Raw genomic sequence first — 18847 nt, 5'->3', positions numbered from 1 at the left:
CATTGGCATTATTAACACTATCAATGCCTATATTCTAATTATGAGAAATTTTGTTATATATTATTTAGAGGATATATCTAAATGACAGATATGATTATTTCCTCCTTTTGAAAACCAACAAAACATACCTGATATGGCTTCTTCTTGCTGGAGATCTGTGAATATCAAACAGCGTGTTTTCTCTCTTTTTTTGATGAGCTGGGACTTAAAGAAAATAAAAAAGGACAACACAGAAATAACTAATAACAAATTGATAAATTGATGTTATCAAAGGAGTAGAAGTTACTTCTGTTAACTTTCTGAATGGAAGCTAGTCACAGGTGTTCAAGTTCCAAATACTATCTAGAAGGAGCACAACAAAAATAAAAACTTTGTGGATACCTTAAGTTGCAAGTAATCACTCTAAAAAGATGTTAAATTAAGTATTTGTGACTTTTGGTTAAACAAAGATTTTTTTCGGTTACCACACCAAAAGCATAATCCATTAAAAAAATTAATAAATAGGAGTTCATCAAAATTACAAATTCTACTCTTTGAAAGACACTAAGAAAATAAGTGAAAGAAATAAGAAAACAAAAGAAAATAAAAGAAATAAGCTGCAGACGGACAAAATATTTGCAAATCACATATCTGATAAAGGACTGATACCCAGGATACATAATGAACTCTCAAAAAACTCCATATTAAGAAAATAAACAACTCAATTGGAAAAAGCAGGCAAGAGATTTGAAAAGACACTTCACCAGAGATAACACTGGCAAATCAGCACATAAGATGCTCAGTGTCATTGAGGAAATGTAAATTAAAACTACAATAACTGGGGCGCCTGGGTGGCGCAGTCGGTTAAGCGTCCGACTTCAGCCAGGTCACGATCTCACGGTCCGGGAGTTCGAGCCCCGCGTCAGACTCTGGGCTGATGGCTCAGAGCCTGGAGCCTGTTTCCGATTCTGTGTCTCCCTCTCTCTCTTCCCTTCCCCCGTTCATGCTCTGTCTCTCTCTGTCCCAAAAATAAAATAAACGTTGAAAAAAAAAATTTAAAAAAAAAAAAAAAACTACAATAACTATGTGTTAAAATTAATTTCAAAAAGTTGACTGTAGCAAGTGTTGGCAAGAGAATGGTGCAACTGGGCTCCCATACACTCTCAGGGAGAATCTAATCTAAGTGGTACAATCACTTTGGAAAACAGTTTGGCAATTTCTTAGCATATTAAACATACCCTAATCACAAAACCCAGCTTTCCACTCCTCAGTGTTTATAAGAAAAATGAAAAAATATGCCCAAAGACTTGCACGTGAACGTTCACAACTTATTTATAATAACTAAATATTAGAAATGTCAATAATCCAAATATCTACCCACAAATGAATGTATAAACAAATTATGATATGCCCATACAATGGAAAGCTACTCTGTACAAGAAGAAACACATTGTTATATTCACCAACATGTATGAGTCTTAAAATTATGGTGAGTGAAAGAAAGACAATAGAGTATATTGTACATAAAATTCAAAAGAGTGTAAACTAATCTACGGTTGTAGAAAGAAAATCAGATCAGTGACTGCCTCAGGATTGGGATGCGGATGGCATAAGAAGGTTAGAAGGAGATTACAAACAGGCAGAAAGATATTTTGGGGGCTGATAAACATGTTCACTACCTTGATGGTAATGATAGTTTCACAGGTATATATCTAAGGTATTTCCAACTTGTCAAACTACATGTTAAATATGTGCAACTGCAGTAAACTGTATTTCATTCATACCTCAATATTTTTTTTAATCTAAAAAGAAATGATTCAGAATCTTTTTTCTACCTTTACACATCTCCCCCATTATTAACAAGGCTATCTGTGATAATGGCTCCTAACTGGAGTAATGTCTGCATACCTAGGCTGCATGTACTGGAGGGCTGCCATAGTAACTCTGATTCACTCCTTCCAGAGAATCCAACATCGTTTTAGAGCATAAGAGTTTGAGTATCTCATACAAATATCTCAGTCCTTCCTTAAATACATTATGCTAAGCGAAAGAAGCTAGACACAAAAGGTCACAAAAAAAGCAAATCTATAGACAGAAAGTACATTAATGGTTGCCAGGGGCTGGGGGGATGAAAGCGTAGAAGTACAAAAATATTCTAGAATTAAACAGTGGTGATGACTGCATAATCCCTGTAAATAAACTCAAAATCAGTGAATTAGGGCACCTAGGTGGCTCAGTCAGTTAAGCACCCAACTTCAGCTTGGGTCATGATCTCGAGGTTCCTGAGTTCGAGCCCTGCATCAAGCCCCACATCAAGCCCCATGTTGAGCTCCGCACTGCAAGTGTGGACCCTCTTGGGATTTTCTCTCTGCCTCTCCCCTACTCACACTTTCTCTCTCTCTCAAAATAAATAAACTTAAAAAAAGAGTATTAAATAAACAAATAAATAAATAAATAAATAAATAAAAACTTTAAACTCCACAACACTTATATTTTTGAAGGGGTGGTACAGAATAAGCTACTCAACTACAAAACGAAGTTATTCAGGGGCGCCTGGGTGGCTCAGTCGGTTGGGATCCGACTTTGGCTCAGGTCATGATCTCAGAGTCCATGAATTCAAGCCCTGTGTCGGGCTCTGGGCTGACATCTCGGATCCTGGAGCCTGCTTCAGATTCTGTGTCTCCCTCTCTCTGACCCTCCCCCATTCATGCTCTTTCTGTTTCAAAAATAAATAAACATTAAAAAAAAATTAAAAAAAGAAACAAAGTTATTCAGCATTTCTTACCTATTGGAGGTGCTTGGTATCTATCCACTGTTTTTCTTTGTCTCAAATTGTATGGTCTATCATTTTCTTCTCCTTCTGCCTCCTCAACTTCTATGTCTCCATCCTCCTCTTGAGATTCTAGTTTCCCCCACACAAAAGAAAAGAAGAACTGTTTTAATCCACAAGGAATGGTTCACTCTAAAACTGAATATTTACATTTTATCTTTTACTCTTTCTGCACAGGTAACATTTAAATGTGTCAACATTTTATGATACAGCATGTATCACTACAATTAAAAACCAACCTAGGTAGATGGAAAAAAAAAAAAAAAAAAAAAAGCCTTTCCAACAAATAATACAGTTCTCTGCTAAATAACCTAGGTATTCTTATGATCTTTCAATCTCTTTGATCATACAAAGGTATAATAGAAGACAAATCAAAATTTTACTAGAGCAAACTTCATTTTAATGCCCAGTTATCCACCAGTGAATAATGTTAGTATTCAAATACCACTCGGTAGTTCAAAAAAATATGCTTACAAGATAATTACTAATGTTACAGCAAGAGCAATTTTTGTTGGTAATACAATGGTTTGTTAGGCCTGCTGACAAGAGATAAACACAAATTAGTTCTATTTTGGTAGGAAAATGCAGGTAGGAATTGGGAGGGAGCATGAAGCAGATTTCTGGGGTGTTAATACGTTTATTTCTTTCAACGTTTATTTATTTTTGGGACAGAGAGAGACAGAGCATGAACGGGGGAGGGGCAGAGAGAGAGAGGGAGACACAGAATCGGAAACAGGCTCCAGGCTCTGAGACATCAGCCCAGAGCCCGACGCGGGGCTCGAACTCACGGACCGCGAGATCGTGACCTGGCTGAAGCCGGACGCTTAACCGACTGCGCCACCCAGGCGCCCCTTAATACGTTTATTTCTTGACATAAGTGATCACTTTATAATTCACCTAACTATACACTTAAAAATAAATTATAATATACATAAATCTTAAAAGCTTATTTAAAATAAATTATAACATACATAAATCTAAAAGTTTATTTTTAAAAAGTGGTTTGGCTATAGCTATGATATGACATCCATTTATAGTTTAAAATAAAAGTCTGGGGTGCCTGGCTGGCTCAGTCATACAGCCTATGACTCTTGATCTCAGGTTTGAGTTCAAGCCCCACAATGGGTATAGAGATTACTTTAAAATAAAATCTTTTAAAAAATTAATTAAGTCATATGAAAATTTACTGCTTTATGGTCTCCAAATGCAATACACTTTGTGATTAACTTTTTAACCATAGGAATTATCAATATAACACAACCATATTAAAGCACAGGAAAAACCATAAAACCACTAGTGATACTGAGTGAAATAGGATACCAAAATGCAAAGCACTTTATATTTTAGTCATGACATCTGAAAGCATATTCTAAGTTTATAAATATTTTTATTATTAAGTTCTAGACAAAATCACCAAATATAGTATTATCTAAATTACTCCTACCCAAATAAATCTCTTTAAACCTTCGAAAAATATTGCTTTTTGAGAAACACCTGCACTATAATACACTATTTATTATGGGAAGAAATTCTAAACATGGCAAATCTACTTTGAAAACTCTATAAAGGTGTTCAGTTAATGAAAAGGCAAAAATCACATTATAAATCTGTCTCGCCTATGCTGATTTTCTCCAAAGGAAGCAATATAGTTGTTGTTCTAACTATAACAACAACAATATTTGCTCAATAAAGCACCTTCATTAGAAATATCAGCTCTTCAAAACTTGCTAATAATATATTAATTAGAGAATTTGAGAAATAAACCCATTCCTGTCCATCAAAGCTATACACATAGTAGGAACTAGTAAGATTTCCTTGTAAAATAAAACTATCCTTCATTTACAATACACCAAATCTTCTGAAAATCCATTTCAATGAAGATTAACACCTACAGAATTAAAACCTATAGTGTGTTAGTCATGGATTTATAATCTTTGGGGCAAATGTACTTTCATCATGTTCCTAGCTGCAGCCCCACAAATTCAGCTGGGGTTCTTTAGTTCAGAACCCAGACAAGCCTTGGAAAAGAGCAGTACCACTCCCTCCACTAGAACTAGCAGTCCCTCTTTCTTTAAATTTTACCACTGACTCCTCAGTCCATAACTCAATTTGGGACCCAAATAATCAGAGATTCAGAGAATACGGGTAGAAGGTGACTGTGGATAAGGGCTTCCAATTAGAAACACAAAAGAAGCCTCACCTAACAACAAATCAGCTCACGGAAAATGTCACCAGATTAGGTCACTGGAGGGCTACCAATGGCTAGCTACAAATAAGATAAATTACATAAAGATGTATAGTGTAAAGGTGTTTTTCCAAATGAAGGTGAAAACTCAGAATGCCAATCAAATAAAAATTATTCCAAATTACACAATACAGACCTCTAAAGCCAAAAATCACCCACTCAGCAATATTACATGTGTATTACTTGTATATAATTTTCTTCCCTCCCCCCTGAACTCTGTAGTATTTATTTCATAAGGTGCTTTACAAACCTTCTTCTTCGCCCTCAGTAGACACTTCATGATGATTTTGTATCCCATAACTATTTCTTCTCAGTGACTTTCTTCGCCTTTTCACTCTTGAATACATATCCATGTTTTCCTGTTAAAGAGAAAAATCTGTCAAATATTAACATGGAATTTATTCCTGGCTATAAATATCATTAACCTAATGGGATATGACCACTCTTGAAATTTACTGAGCACCTATTTGCAAGACACAGATTCATGAAAAACGGAGCTTCCTGAAATCAATAAATGTAAGGGTCAAGAGGAAAAATAAAACAAACTTACAAAATATTTGAAAATTTAAAACTACAGTGCCATGAACACACTTTCTCCCTCAAGCAAATTATAGCCTAGTAGGATGGAGTAAGATAAGTCACAGGTAACTATAAAACAAAGCAAAGCAAGTTAAATGCCATAAAAAAAAAAAAAAAAAAAAAAAAAAAAAAAAGGAGTGCCTGGGTGGCTCAGTCAGTTAAGTGTCCGATTCTTGATATTCGGCTCAGGTTATGACCTCACAGTTCTTGAGTTCAAGCCCCATATCAGGCTCTGTGCTGACAGCTCAGAGCCTGGAGCCTGATTGGGATTCTGTCTCCCTCTCTGCCCCTCTCCTGCTTGCACTCTCTCTCTCAAAAATAAATAAATGTTAAAATAATATTTTTTAAAAAATAAGAAAGGTAGTAGGGGGGCCTGGGTGGCTCAATTGGTTAAGTGTCTGACTCTTGATTTCGGCTCAGGTCATGATCTCATGGTTCATGGGTTCTAGACCTGCATCAGGCTCTGCACTGACAGCACAGATTCAATCCCTTGGGATTCAATCTCTCCCTCATTCTCTGCCCCTCCCTTGTGTACGCTCTCTCTCTCAAAAATAAATAAACATTCAAAAAAAAAATGCTTTAAGGGGCGCCTGGGTGGCTCAGTCAGTTGGGTGTCCGACTTCAGCTTAGGTCACGATCTCACAGCTCATTAGTTCCAGCCCTGCGTCGGGCTCTGTGCTGACAGCTCAGAGCCTGGAGCCTGCTTCGGATTCTGTGTCTCCCTCTCTCTACCCTCCTCTGCTCATGCTCTGTCTCTCTCTGTCTCAAAAATAAATAAACATTAGGGGCTCCTGGGTGGCTCAGTCGGTTAAGCGTCTGACTTCGGCTCAGGTCACGATCTTGCGGTTCATGAGTTCAAGCCCCACATCAGGCTCTGTGCTGACAGCTCAGAGCCTGGAGCCTGCTTTGGATTCTGTCTCCCTCTCTCTCTGCCCCTCCCCTGCTCACGCTCTGTCTCTGTCTCAAAAATAAATAAACACTAAAAAAAAATTTTTTTAATAAATAAACATTAAAAAAAATTTAAAAAGACTTTTAAAAAATGCTTTAAAAACAAAAAAGGTACAATGTACTCTAGAATTCAGAGAGATGATCCTCTTGTTGCTAACGGGAAGGGAGGCAGCATTTGAGACGAACCATGAAACAAAGGTAGGACTACAGCAGTCCCTAACCAAAAGTATTACCAGAAGTAAAAGATAAAGGAAGAATTATTTGTTTATACTTGGGCAATAGCGTGTGAGAAGATAAAGTTGAATCCTGATTATGAAGGTCAAGGTATTTCTAATTAATTCAGTACACAATAAAAAGAACATCAAAGGTTCAGATCAGAAAAGTAACAGAATCAGGGGCGCCCGGGTGGCTCAGTCGGTTGAGTGTCCGACTTTGGCTCAGGTCATGATCTCACAACGTGGAGCCTGCTTGGGATTCTTTCTCTCCTCTCTCTCTCAAAATAAATAAACTTAACTAGAAAAAAACTAAAAAAAAAAAAAAAAAAAAAAGAAAAGAAAAGAAAAGTAACAGAATCAGAGCCATACTTTAAGATAACTGTTCTGGCAAAAGTGTAGGGAATCTTTTGGGAAAGGTTGCAGCAAATACAGTTAAGGATAGAAGAAGAAAACGTAAAATCCCAAACTAAAGAGGAACCAAAGAAAAGGAACAATTCTGTTAATTTAAGAAAATCCAGTGCTGCTCACTCTCCGTCTGAATCCCTCAACCAAAATAAAAAATATTTGCTAAGGTTGTTAAAGTAAATATACTCACAAATTCTGTATCTGTCCACATTCTAAGTCGTTCTACTTCTCCTGACCGACGATTCCGTCTGATGTTAATGTTGTCCATTTCCTGTAGTACAGCTTCAGCAGTACTACAATCACATAATAAAACTAGGATTTAGACAATTGTGAGACCACATGTGGCATATACATGAAAGAGCACTCTTCATCAAAGCATAATTTAATTATCTCTGATATGTAACTGTAGATAGCATCCTAATTAAACATCTTTCTGAATCAGCAGCCATCAGAAGATAATGTCCCCCCTAAAAATCCAGAACATCTTCTACCTTAATATATTTAAAACTTACAAAATAGAACTTTTGTTCATAATATTCCAAATATTTAACTCCACAGTGCCACTATAAATAACTACTAGATCCAAGGCAATGAAAATAATCATAATAATTCAATGTTTTTATTTGAAAATGGTGCTAAGAAAATTTATAGAATAAACAATCTGTAAAAAGTTTAAAGCCAACATAAGGTTAACCGAACAGATATTTTTTAAAAATTAGAGAACACTGACCTCCATGAAATACAGGCTGGCATTACCACATTTTACCTTTTAAACACATTTATATAGTACTTACTATGTGTCTAGATAATGATCTAAGTACTTAACAAATAATAACTAATACTCAAACCTGACATTACCACTATAGAATACAATTTCTTCTCTTCTAAAATGGGATTGTACTGACCTGCCCTCTCAAGGCCACTGCAAGGATTAAGTAGGATAATTTATCATCTGAGAAGAAAAATCTCATTGCATGTAGATACTGAGCAATCGACTAGGCTCATTCACTAGCTATAACCCATATACCCAGTCTCAAAAAACCTTTAATTCAAAATCTTGACTAAGCAAAACTATACTTACTACATATCAATAATGGAACCTAATGTTGCTTGAAAATTGTCAAAAACAAATTGTTAATGAACAAATAATAAAGGACTAGAACAGTGAAGACAGAATAAAATTATTTTCTATACTATTTACACACAAGAGCTTAAAAAGGAAGAGAAAAATTTAGCTATTACATAAACTACTAAAACGAATAAACTGACTAGAAACTGATAATAATTGCTAATCACTGCTAATTCAAAGTAAGTTTTAAAATAATTACATTTATCGCTAAGTCACTGCTTATTTTTTAAAACATAAAGCTTAAAAATCAATGGTTTTTTCAAATCTGAAATTTGATTTTGAAATTCTGAAATCTGAAAAATCAAGTGAATAAATTAATTAAATGAAACTGCTTACTGTTTAAGCATTCATACCTATTTACTAGTTGATCAAATAACAAACTCTGGTTCACGCTTTCGAATCTGTTTTTCCTGGAACGACAACTTTTTCTGACTTCCATGTCACCATTTATACAAGAAAGGTCCCCATCTCCCTTCTTTTCCCCTCGAAGGGGATGGCTTCGAAGGGCTACAAGAAGAGAGAGATTTACATTTCAAAGTACAGAGTATAAAAAGAAAAAAAGAAAAAATACATCAAAAATTACTTTTAAAAGACTACAAAAAATTCAATATAACCTCTTAAATAGTTTTAATCTCCAAAAATCTAAACTTTTGATAACTGTTTATAACCCGTCATAATAATTTAAATTATTTCATTTGTACTGATTTCTCAATGTTTAACAATTACATAAGTATTCGCTATGACTGAAATCCAGTCATTTCCAACGATATGCTGAACATTCTAGTAAATCACTGTTTTACCCCACTTTAACACTTACTCTAATAACATTAGTAAGAATTTCAATACTAACCATTTCATAACAGAATACTCACATAAGCTACTATGTCCGTTTGGTAATGTAGCACCAGGCTGAGAAGTTAACCTAGAACACAATTATATTTAATATGCAAACACATCAACATTCATTTAAAGAAGCAAGAAACGTAATACTGGTGGAATCATTTTAATCTTTAAAATGTCAGCAATATTACTTTTTAATACTAAAGACAACATCTTTTTTTACTCTAAGATTGGTAATGCACCAATTAATAAAATATACTAGCTAAGCATCATTTCATTACCTCAAGAAAAGCTTTAATAACAGATTAAAAATTGAACTTACTCTGTCTTCAACTCTATAAAGTCCAAAGAAGAAGCTTAAGTTTAACATGTAGTATAAAGTTAACTGATATTATAAGCAGCAATGGTTACAGACATTTATTATTGGTTTTGGTTAACAAAATAAAATTCAAACAGTGACAAATTTATTCAAACAATAGACTGTAAGAAGAAAAAAGTCTTTGAACACCAAAACTATTTAATAATTTCTCCAATATATTTAATTCACATTCTAACCCACCAAATGAAAACTTAGCTAATTTCTCAAAACAGTCACTGTACAATTCTCCCTTTTGGGTGGAGGAAAAGAAATGTTAATTCAGCAGGAAGATACTTAAATGATCATCAAAACATCAAGACTTAAAAAATTCACAGTATGCTTTGTGAAAACAAAAACTAAATTGCTACATAATAAAAGAAGTGTCGATGTAAACTAAGATATTTCTAAAATACCCAACAATTATTATTTTCAAAAATTAAGAAAAATGGAAAGGACATTCAGAAAAAAGTAAATACATGATCTTCTGTATGGTTTGCACAAAATTCTCTTTTAATGGAAGTATACTTGATACACAATATTATATTAGTTTTAGGTGCATAACATAGTGATTGGACAAGTCTATACGTTATGCTGTGCTCATTACTAGTGTAGCTACCATCTCACCACACAACACCACTACAACACCACTGATGCTATTCTCTATGCTGTGCCTTCTATCCCCATGACTTATTCATTCCATAAGTGGACGCCTGTATCTCCCGCTCCTGTTTGTACATTTTCTTAACAAAAATATTCTGTTTTTGGTTACTCCAGCACTTTCCGTGTTCAATTTTAAATGTTAAATATTAAATGTTAATGATAAATGCCCCTGCCTAATAAAGGTCATGGATCAGATGATTAAAGGATATACACAAAAACTCAAGCTGTTACATGTACACATACTGTCAAAAACAAAAACAAAAACACTCCAGCCCTCCTTTCCCCCAGAAAAAAACAAAACTACCTTGTTCTAATATACTACCCCTCTTCAAAGTATTTCATTTTTAGTACCTTTGTATACAAAGTACACTATAAAGTAATGAAATTGGTATATGAACAGGTCTTTCCTTAGAAGATTATACATGTCAAATTCTCGGGAACCCACTTAAAACCACACAGAAAAGTCAATTTTACTACGTCATAAATCTACTTTGACTTTGAACCTAACATAATACTAACTCAGTATGATGAGTTTACTTACAAGTGCGGGCTCAAAATGAATTTTAGCGTATGCAAAAACCAAACGATTGAAATTTTACATATTTAAATTATCCAAAAAAAATAAGATGCTAACCTTGAAATAATTCTACAAAAGAAACCTAAAACTTTCTGAACAGTAACATCACTGGGAAAAAAAAGTACAATAAGCCTTTTTGTCCCTCTGAAGAAGACAATGCTTACTTGGCTTTTACTTCATTGCTAATGAAATCTGTTTTAAAAAGGAAAAATAAAAACTTATTCTTCAATCAATCCAATTATCTTACAATCATTGATTATCATTTTTCCATTACCATTTCTCTTTATAAAAATGAAAAACAAGAAAGAGACAGAATATTAAATACCTGGATATGAAGAGAACACTAGAATTTTAAGAGTTGGCCTTCCTGTATAATAATACATAAGCCTAAAAAGCCCCATGAATCAAAGTTCCCAAAAGTTAATCGCTTAAAATGCAACTAGGTGAGTTCACTGTTTAAATGAAAGCTCCTGGGGCGCCTGGGTGGCGCAGTCGGTTAAGCGTCCGACTTCAGCCAGGTCACGATCTCGCGGTCCGTGAGTTCGAGCCCCGCGTCAGGCTCTGGGCTGATGGCTCAGAGCCTGGAGCCTGTTTCCGATTCTGTGTCTCCCTCTCTCTCTGCCCCTCCCCCGTTCATGCTCTGTCTCTCTCTGTTCCAAAAATAAATAAACGTTGAAAAAAAAAAAAAGAAAGAAAGAAAGCTCCTGGAGCACCTGGGTGGTTCAGTCGGTTAGGCATCTGACTCTTGATTTTGGCTCAGGTCATGATCTCACAGTTCATGGGATCGAGCCACACGTCAGACTCTGTGCTGTCAGGAAAGCTCATTTGGTATTCTCTCTCTCCCTCTCTCTCCACCCCTCCTCCACTCTCTCTCTTTCTCACTAAATAAATAAATTAAATAAACAAACACACATTTTTAAATAAATAAAAATTGTTCTGCCAATCAACAGTAATTTCTTTTTTTTTTTTTTTTTAATGTTTATTTTTGAGAGATAGGTAGACAGAGTGTGAGCTGGGGAGAGGCAGACAGAGAGAGGGAAACAGAATCCCAAGCAGGTTCCAGACTCTGAGCTGTCAGCACAGAGCCCGATGCAAGGCTCGAACCCACGAACCGCGAGATCATGACCTGAGCCACAGTTGGACGCTCGACCGACTGAGCCACCCAGGTGCCCCCACAGTAATTTCTTTTAAAAATTTAGTAGTCAAGGGAGCCTGGGTGGCTCAGTCGGTTGAGCATCCGACTTCGGCTCGGGTCATGATCTTATGGTTCGTGAGTTCGTGCCCCGCATCAGGCTCTGTGCTGACAGCTTGAGCCTGGAGCCTGCTTCAGATTCTGTGTCTCCCTCTCTCTCTGCCCCTGCCCTGCTCACACTCTGTCTCCGTCTCTCAAAAAAGTGAATAAACATTAAAAATATATATATATATTTTTTAATTTAGTAGTCATTACAAAGTCCTTTAGGATTCATTATTTTTCATGGTTAAGACTAATTCCTATATATATTCACTTTTCCCCCAAATGAATTATATTTTTAGCACAGTTTTTTTGAAAGAACTTTAATAATTTTACTTTAGGTGCTCATCATAGATTATCAAAATAAAGGAATCAGGATTCTTAGGCTCATGACATAAAAACAAATACAATCCTTCAAATAAATCCTGATTTTCATATTTACACTATCTCAAAATCTAAAGTATTTACAAGGTTTCCTTAAAATTCAGTTCTGTTGAAGCTAATAGGTCAAACAGCATTTTCTATTTGGGTCATCTGAAACACCAAAATAGGGGCACCTGGGTGCCTCAGTCGGTTAAGCGTTCGACTTCAGCTCAGGTCATGATCTCACCACTCATGAGTTCAAGCCCCACATCAGGCTCTGTGCTGACAGCTTAGAGCCTGGAGCCTGCTGTGGATTATGTGTCTCCTTCTCTCTCTGCCCCTCTCCCACTCCCACTCTGTCTCTTTCTCTCAAAATAAATAAATAAATAAATAAACATTAAAAAAAATTTTTTTAGGGGCCTCTGTGTGGCTCAGTCGGTTGGGCATTTGACTTCGGCTCAGGTCATGATCTCACAGTTGGTGGGTTCGAGCCCCGCCATCGGGTTCTGTGCGGACAGCTCAGAGCCTGAAGCCTGCTTCAAGTTCTGTATCTCCTCCTCTCTCTGCCCCTCCCATGCTCACGCTCTGTCTCACTCTGTCTCTCAATAATAAAATAAATGTAAAAAAATTTTTTTTTAATTTTTTTAAACAAGAAATACCAAAATATTCTAACCCTGTAGCACTTACATTTCTAGATGAAAATTTAACTGAAAAAACCTTTTAAATTGCTATTCTGCCAAAATATAAGTAATAAATTCTGTTGGTATTCATTCTTTCTTAAGTTTTTTATTCAAGATATACTTAGTATTGTTTTAAAAAGGAGTATCATATTGAGGTACCTAAATGGAAGCAAAATTCTCTCCCCAAAATGAGTGAGGACTGTTTTTTTTTTTAAACAAAAGACATGATCAAGATCAATTTACATAAAGGCCTTCAGAGTGGCTAAGATGTAGAAAATCTAATGTGCTATATACACAAACTGTTAAAGTTATCTTACAGTTAAAGGTCAAACTTGAACACTAAAAGAACATTTTTAAGAAACATTTATCTAGAAAAAGAAGCCTGATTCACTCCTTTAATAAATATAGGATACAGATTACAACAGGTAGATCAAGTCTAGAAGTGTAATTAAAGGGCAGTACTCATTTTAGTAACATCATTATAGCGACCTGGATCTGTTTTATCTCACAGATGAATATCAGAAAAGAAAAAAAAAAAAAAAACAACAGGCTCTGATTCAAGATTTTTCTACTTAGCTCCCAGACAACGCAAATAAAAAACTTAAGTGGTCCATCTTCTGAAATATATTGAAATAGATACAGACTCTTTAGGGACCAGTATATACACTGCCTATGAAAGTCTATAAAACACCAAAGACTTTTTTTTCATTAAAGAGTAACAGCATCCAGAATTTACCTACAAACATAAAATCAAATAATTTTTAGGTATTTGAAGGAGGAAAGAAACCAAAGGATTTCCTTTTTACTTTTGTTTGTAGTCCACACATCATCAACACTTCTACATCAAAGACTGGAGAAAAGAGAAGCTAAGAATTAAGAGTTCAATGTTTAAATCTTTTCTGTGTGTGTACCTATCCTATCTACAACAAATTATTACTATTTACTTTGGTAAGTGTGTAAAAATAAGTTATCCTAATACATAATGAACCAGACACAAAGTAAATTTAAGTTGAAAACGGACAAATGAAAAGATTTCTTTAAAAATTAATTTTGATTTTACTACATTTTGGCATACCAATTCAAATGTAATATTTCATAATTTTAGAAAAGGGAGATTTTACTTTACATTCAAATAAAAATATAATTCTAATCAAATGTCTTTAAACTTTCAGTATAAATAAATATGTATACATATTTAAGACCTATCAAATTTCTTACCATTTTAGATTTAGAAATAATGGTTTCTATGAAATACTATAGATATTTATAAAACAAATATGTTTTATGTCATATTTAGAGAAAATTAAAACATAAAAAAATTATAAAATAAATAATTTATAAGTATTTCGAGACACTAGTGGCTTTATAATTTAAGAAAATTAGCATTGATATGAGCCCTAAATCATATCAAATAATTCATGAAAAACCAATGGGTGAGTTCTCACTTCTCACCTGGCCTGTCCAGTTGATATATTCCATTCCTCTCTCTGACCAGTACTTCGTGATTTTGATTTGTCTTTGCAAACAGAATCAGGTTGTTTCAAAGTGCGTTTGGCTGGAGGAGACACGTGGCTATCACTTAAACTACCATCAACTTCAGCTTTCTGAAAGACAAAGTTAAAAATGTATTTATTATCCCTATTTAAAAATATAGAATTCTTAAATTCTTGATAAAATATTCAACCAATAAATATTTACTAAGTGAATCTCTCTACAGGTATAGCAAATGTAGTATTCTGTAAATACAGAAACAAGGGAGTTAGAAAGATTAAATTTATAACCAGAAAAGTATATAGTTTCTTATTTTTATTTTAAAATAGTTTCCCTAGGGGCGCCTGGGTGGCTCAGTCAGTTGAGGGTCGGACTTCAGCTCAGGTCACGATCTCGCGGTCCATGGGTTCGAGCCCCACGTCGGGCTCTGGGCTGATGGCTCAGAGCCTGGAGCCTGCTTCTGATTCTGTGTCTCCCTCTCTCTCTGCCCCTCCCCCGTTCATGCTCTGTCTCTCTCTGTCTCAAAAATAAATAAATGTTAAAAAAAATTTTTTTTAATAAAATAAAATAGTTTCCCTAGGAATAAACCTAACCAGAAGAGGTGAAAAATCTATACACTGAAAACTATAGAAAGCTTATGAAAGAAACTGAAGAAAACACAAAAAAGTGGAAAAATATTCCACGCTCCTGGACTGGAAGAGCATCGTTAAAATGTTGATACTACCCAGGGGCACCTGGGTGGCTCAGTCCGTTGAGCATCCAACTTCGGCTCAGGTCATGATCTCACAGTTCATGGGTTCAAGCCCCGCATTGGACTCTGTGCTGAGAGCTCAGAGCCTGGAACCTGCTTCAGGTCTTGTGTCTCCCTCTCTCTCTGTCCTTCCCCCCCTTGTGCTTTGTCTGCCTTTCAAAGGTGAATGTTTAAAAAATAATAATAGGGGCGCCTGGGTGACTCCGTCAGTTAAGCGTCCGACTTCAGCTCAGGTCATGATCTCGCAGTTTGTGAGTTCAAGCCCCACGCTGGGCTCTGTGCTGACAGCTCAGAGCCTGGAGCCTGTTTCGGATTCTGTGTCCCTGGAGCCTGTTTCGGATTCTGTGTCTCCCTCTCTCTGACCTTCCCCCATTCACGCTCTGTCTCTCTCTGTCTCAAAAATAAATAAACGTTAAAAATAAATAAATAAATAAATAAATAAATAAATAAATAAAATAATAATAATAATGACCATATTACCCAAAGCAATGTACATATTCAATGCAATACCTATCAAAATAACACCAGCATTCTTCACAGAGCTAGAACAACCAACCCTAAAATTTGTATGGAACCAGAAAAGACCCCGGATAACCAAAGCAATCTTGAAAAAGAAAACCGAAGCTGGAGGCATCACACTCCCAGACTTCAAGACCTATTATTACAAAGCTGAAATCATCAAGACAGTATGGTACTGGCACAAAAACACACACTCAGATCAATGGAACAGAATAGAGAACCCAGAAATGGACCCACAAACGTATGGCCAACTAATCTTTGACAAAGCAGGAAAGAATATCCAATGGAATAAAGACAGTTTCTTCAGCAAGTGATGCTGGGAAAACTGGACAGCGACATGCAGAAAAATGAACCTGGACCACTTTCTTACACCATACACAAAAATAAACTCAAAATGGATGAAAGATCTCAATGTAAGACAGGAAGCCATCAAAATCCTCGAGGAGAAAGCAGGCAAAAATCTCTCTGACCTCGGCTGCAGCAACTTCTTACTCAACACGTCTCCAGAGGCAAGGGAAACAAAAGCAAAAATGAACTATTGGGACCTCATCAAAATAAAAAGCGTATGCAGAGCAAAGGAAACAATCAGCAAAACTAAAAGGCAGCGACAGAATGGGAGAAGATGTTTGCAAATGACATATTGGATAAACGGTTAGTATCCAAAATCTATAAAGAATTTATCAAACTCAACACCCAAAAAAAACAAATAAACCAGTGAAGAAATCGGCAAAAGACATGAATACACACTTCTCCAAAGAAGACATCCAGATGGTCAACTGACACACGAAAACATGCTCAACATCACTCATCATCAGAGAAATACGAATCGAAACCACAATGAGATACCGCCTCACACCTGTCAGAATGGCTAACATGAACAACTCAGGCAACAACAGATGTTGGTGAGGATGTGGAGAAAGAGGAACCCTTTTGCATTGCTGGTGGGAATGCAAACTGGTGCAGCCACTCTGGAAAACAGTATGGAGGTTCCTCAGAACATTCAAAATAGAACTACCCTACGACCCAGCAATTGCCCTACTCAGTATTTACCCAAGGGATACAGGTGTGCTGTTTCAAAGGGGCACACACACACCCAATGTTTATAGCAGCACTATTGACAGTAGCCAAAGTATGGAAAGAGCCCAAATGTACGTCAACAGATGAATGGATAAAGAAGATGTGGTGTGTATATATATATATATATACATATATATATATATATATATGTGTGTGTGTGTGTGTGTGTGTGTATATACATATATATATGAACATAAGGGAAGGGAAACATATAAAAACAGGGAGGGGGACAAAAACATAAAAGACTCTTAAATATGGAGAACAAACAGAGAGTTACTGGAGGGGTTGTGGGAGGGGGGATGGGCTAAATGGGTAAGGGGCATTAAGGAATCTACTCCCGAAATCATTGTTGCACCATATGCTAACTTAGATGTAAATTAAACAATAAATTTTAAAAATAAAAATAGTTTCAGGCCTACGGAAAAGATGTATGTATCTTTTTATGACATGATTCCTCATTCTCTCCTAAATACTCCAGTTCATACATGCCAAACCAAGGATATTTTGATACATTAGAGTCATATAACCCTCCCAATAGGATATCAGCATTGATAAAATGCAGCGTCAATCCACAAACACATTCAAACTTTACTTGATCCAGATTCAGGATCCTATCAGAGAACATATATTCCATTTAGTTATCAGATCTCTTCAGTCCCCTTCAATCTGGAATAGTTCTTTAGGCCTTCCCCCATCTTTCATGCCCTTGACTGTAAAGAGTACAGGCCTTTTGTTCTCTAGGATGACCCTCAATCTGGATGTGATGCTCCAAATAACCACATTCTTGCAAAGGATATGCACAAATGATACTGTGCATGCTTTACTTACCCATCGTTATGTGTAACTTTCATCACCTGGGCAATTTGGTATCTGCCAGGTTTCTCCACAATAAAGTCACCATTTTTCCCTTTGTGTTTGATCTAGATTCAAGGTGGAATTATTCTGATAATTCACCAATATCCTGTTCCTCATCAAACCTTCACCCATCCACCAGCCATTAGCATTCATTGACTATTTCTGTTTTGATCTAATACCATTGTGATGGTGATTACCTAATCCCAACATTCCTTCTCCATTTTTTAGTTGGCATTCTACTTTAAAGAGCTTTCCCTCCATCCCTTTGTCAGAATTCCTTTACTTACTACTTTTATCAGTGTAGATTCATGGATTCTTATTTTATACTATATGTTATAATCCGTTATCCCATTTTGCTGCTCAAATTATACAATATTTGGCAATCAAGGGCCCTTAGAAAGTGGTTCCGGTACCTTTTTGATATGTCCCCATCATTTTGACTACTTCCTTGCTTTCTGACACAAAAGACATCTCTAAATTCATCTTATACTTTCCCTCCCTGATTCTAAAATTAGCCATTTCTCCAAGAGATACCTGATACCTTTTAGTCATGGATAGTATTTAGAAACCAAGATCTGGGCATTAGGTGTGCTCATTGTTACTAGGGTTTCACAGCTACAGAGTCCTCTCAGAAGAGAATAGGAAAGATATGAATATATATACATACATATAAACACATCTATACCTATTTCTTTACCTGTGCATAAATAATAACATATGCATACACACCAAGGCTTCTAATTCTAATTCCACATCTTAAGTTTCTTTCTAGACTTTCCCCTTTTATGTTTGTAAGCTCTTCTCGGGGAGAAACCTGGCTTCCATTTATTTGCTCTTTCAATTAATTTGCTTAACATAATCAATTTCTCAACCAGAGATGTCCACTTATCACATTTCCATTATTCCCTCCCCAGCCACATGTCCTCTGACTACAGGAAGGTCAGTATCCACACAGCAGCTCTTGTCTTCACCACTCAATTCCCTGGATACTGGGCAAATGGATAAGAGACTGGAGGGAAGATTAACCTTCCCTTTAGAGAAGATTTAATTCATATGTTAATGCTTTATTACTTGACATTATAGATCAGTATTTCAAAGGTATATATGACCATTTT

At 35.8% G+C, this 18847-nt stretch overlaps 1 protein-coding gene across 3 annotated transcripts in view; it reads right to left on the bottom strand.

Moving 5' to 3' along the window:
• ATAD2B (ATPase family AAA domain containing 2B) overlaps window positions 1-18847 on the bottom strand; it is a 168031-nt gene that overhangs the window by 129921 nt on the left and 19263 nt on the right. For all 3 annotated transcript variants that reach the window (XM_045447596.1, XM_045447595.1, XM_045447597.1), the window contains exons 2-8: window positions 14492-14643; window positions 9203-9252; window positions 8684-8837; window positions 7392-7494; window positions 5305-5413; window positions 2765-2881; window positions 129-204 (exon numbers count right to left, since the gene is read on the bottom strand). In XM_045447596.1, the coding sequence (XP_045303552.1) occupies window positions 129-204; window positions 2765-2881; window positions 5305-5413; window positions 7392-7494; window positions 8684-8837; window positions 9203-9252; window positions 14492-14643 (761 nt within the window). The remainder of the gene's footprint in view (window positions 1-128; window positions 205-2764; window positions 2882-5304; window positions 5414-7391; window positions 7495-8683; window positions 8838-9202; window positions 9253-14491; window positions 14644-18847) is intronic.

Source organism: Leopardus geoffroyi, chromosome A3 (genome assembly GCF_018350155.1).
Source record: "Leopardus geoffroyi isolate Oge1 chromosome A3, O.geoffroyi_Oge1_pat1.0, whole genome shotgun sequence".
NCBI classification, from domain to species: domain Eukaryota; kingdom Metazoa; phylum Chordata; class Mammalia; order Carnivora; family Felidae; genus Leopardus; species Leopardus geoffroyi.
The sequence above is the reverse complement of the archived record's forward strand: the minus strand, read 5'-3'. Positions and strand labels throughout refer to the sequence as shown.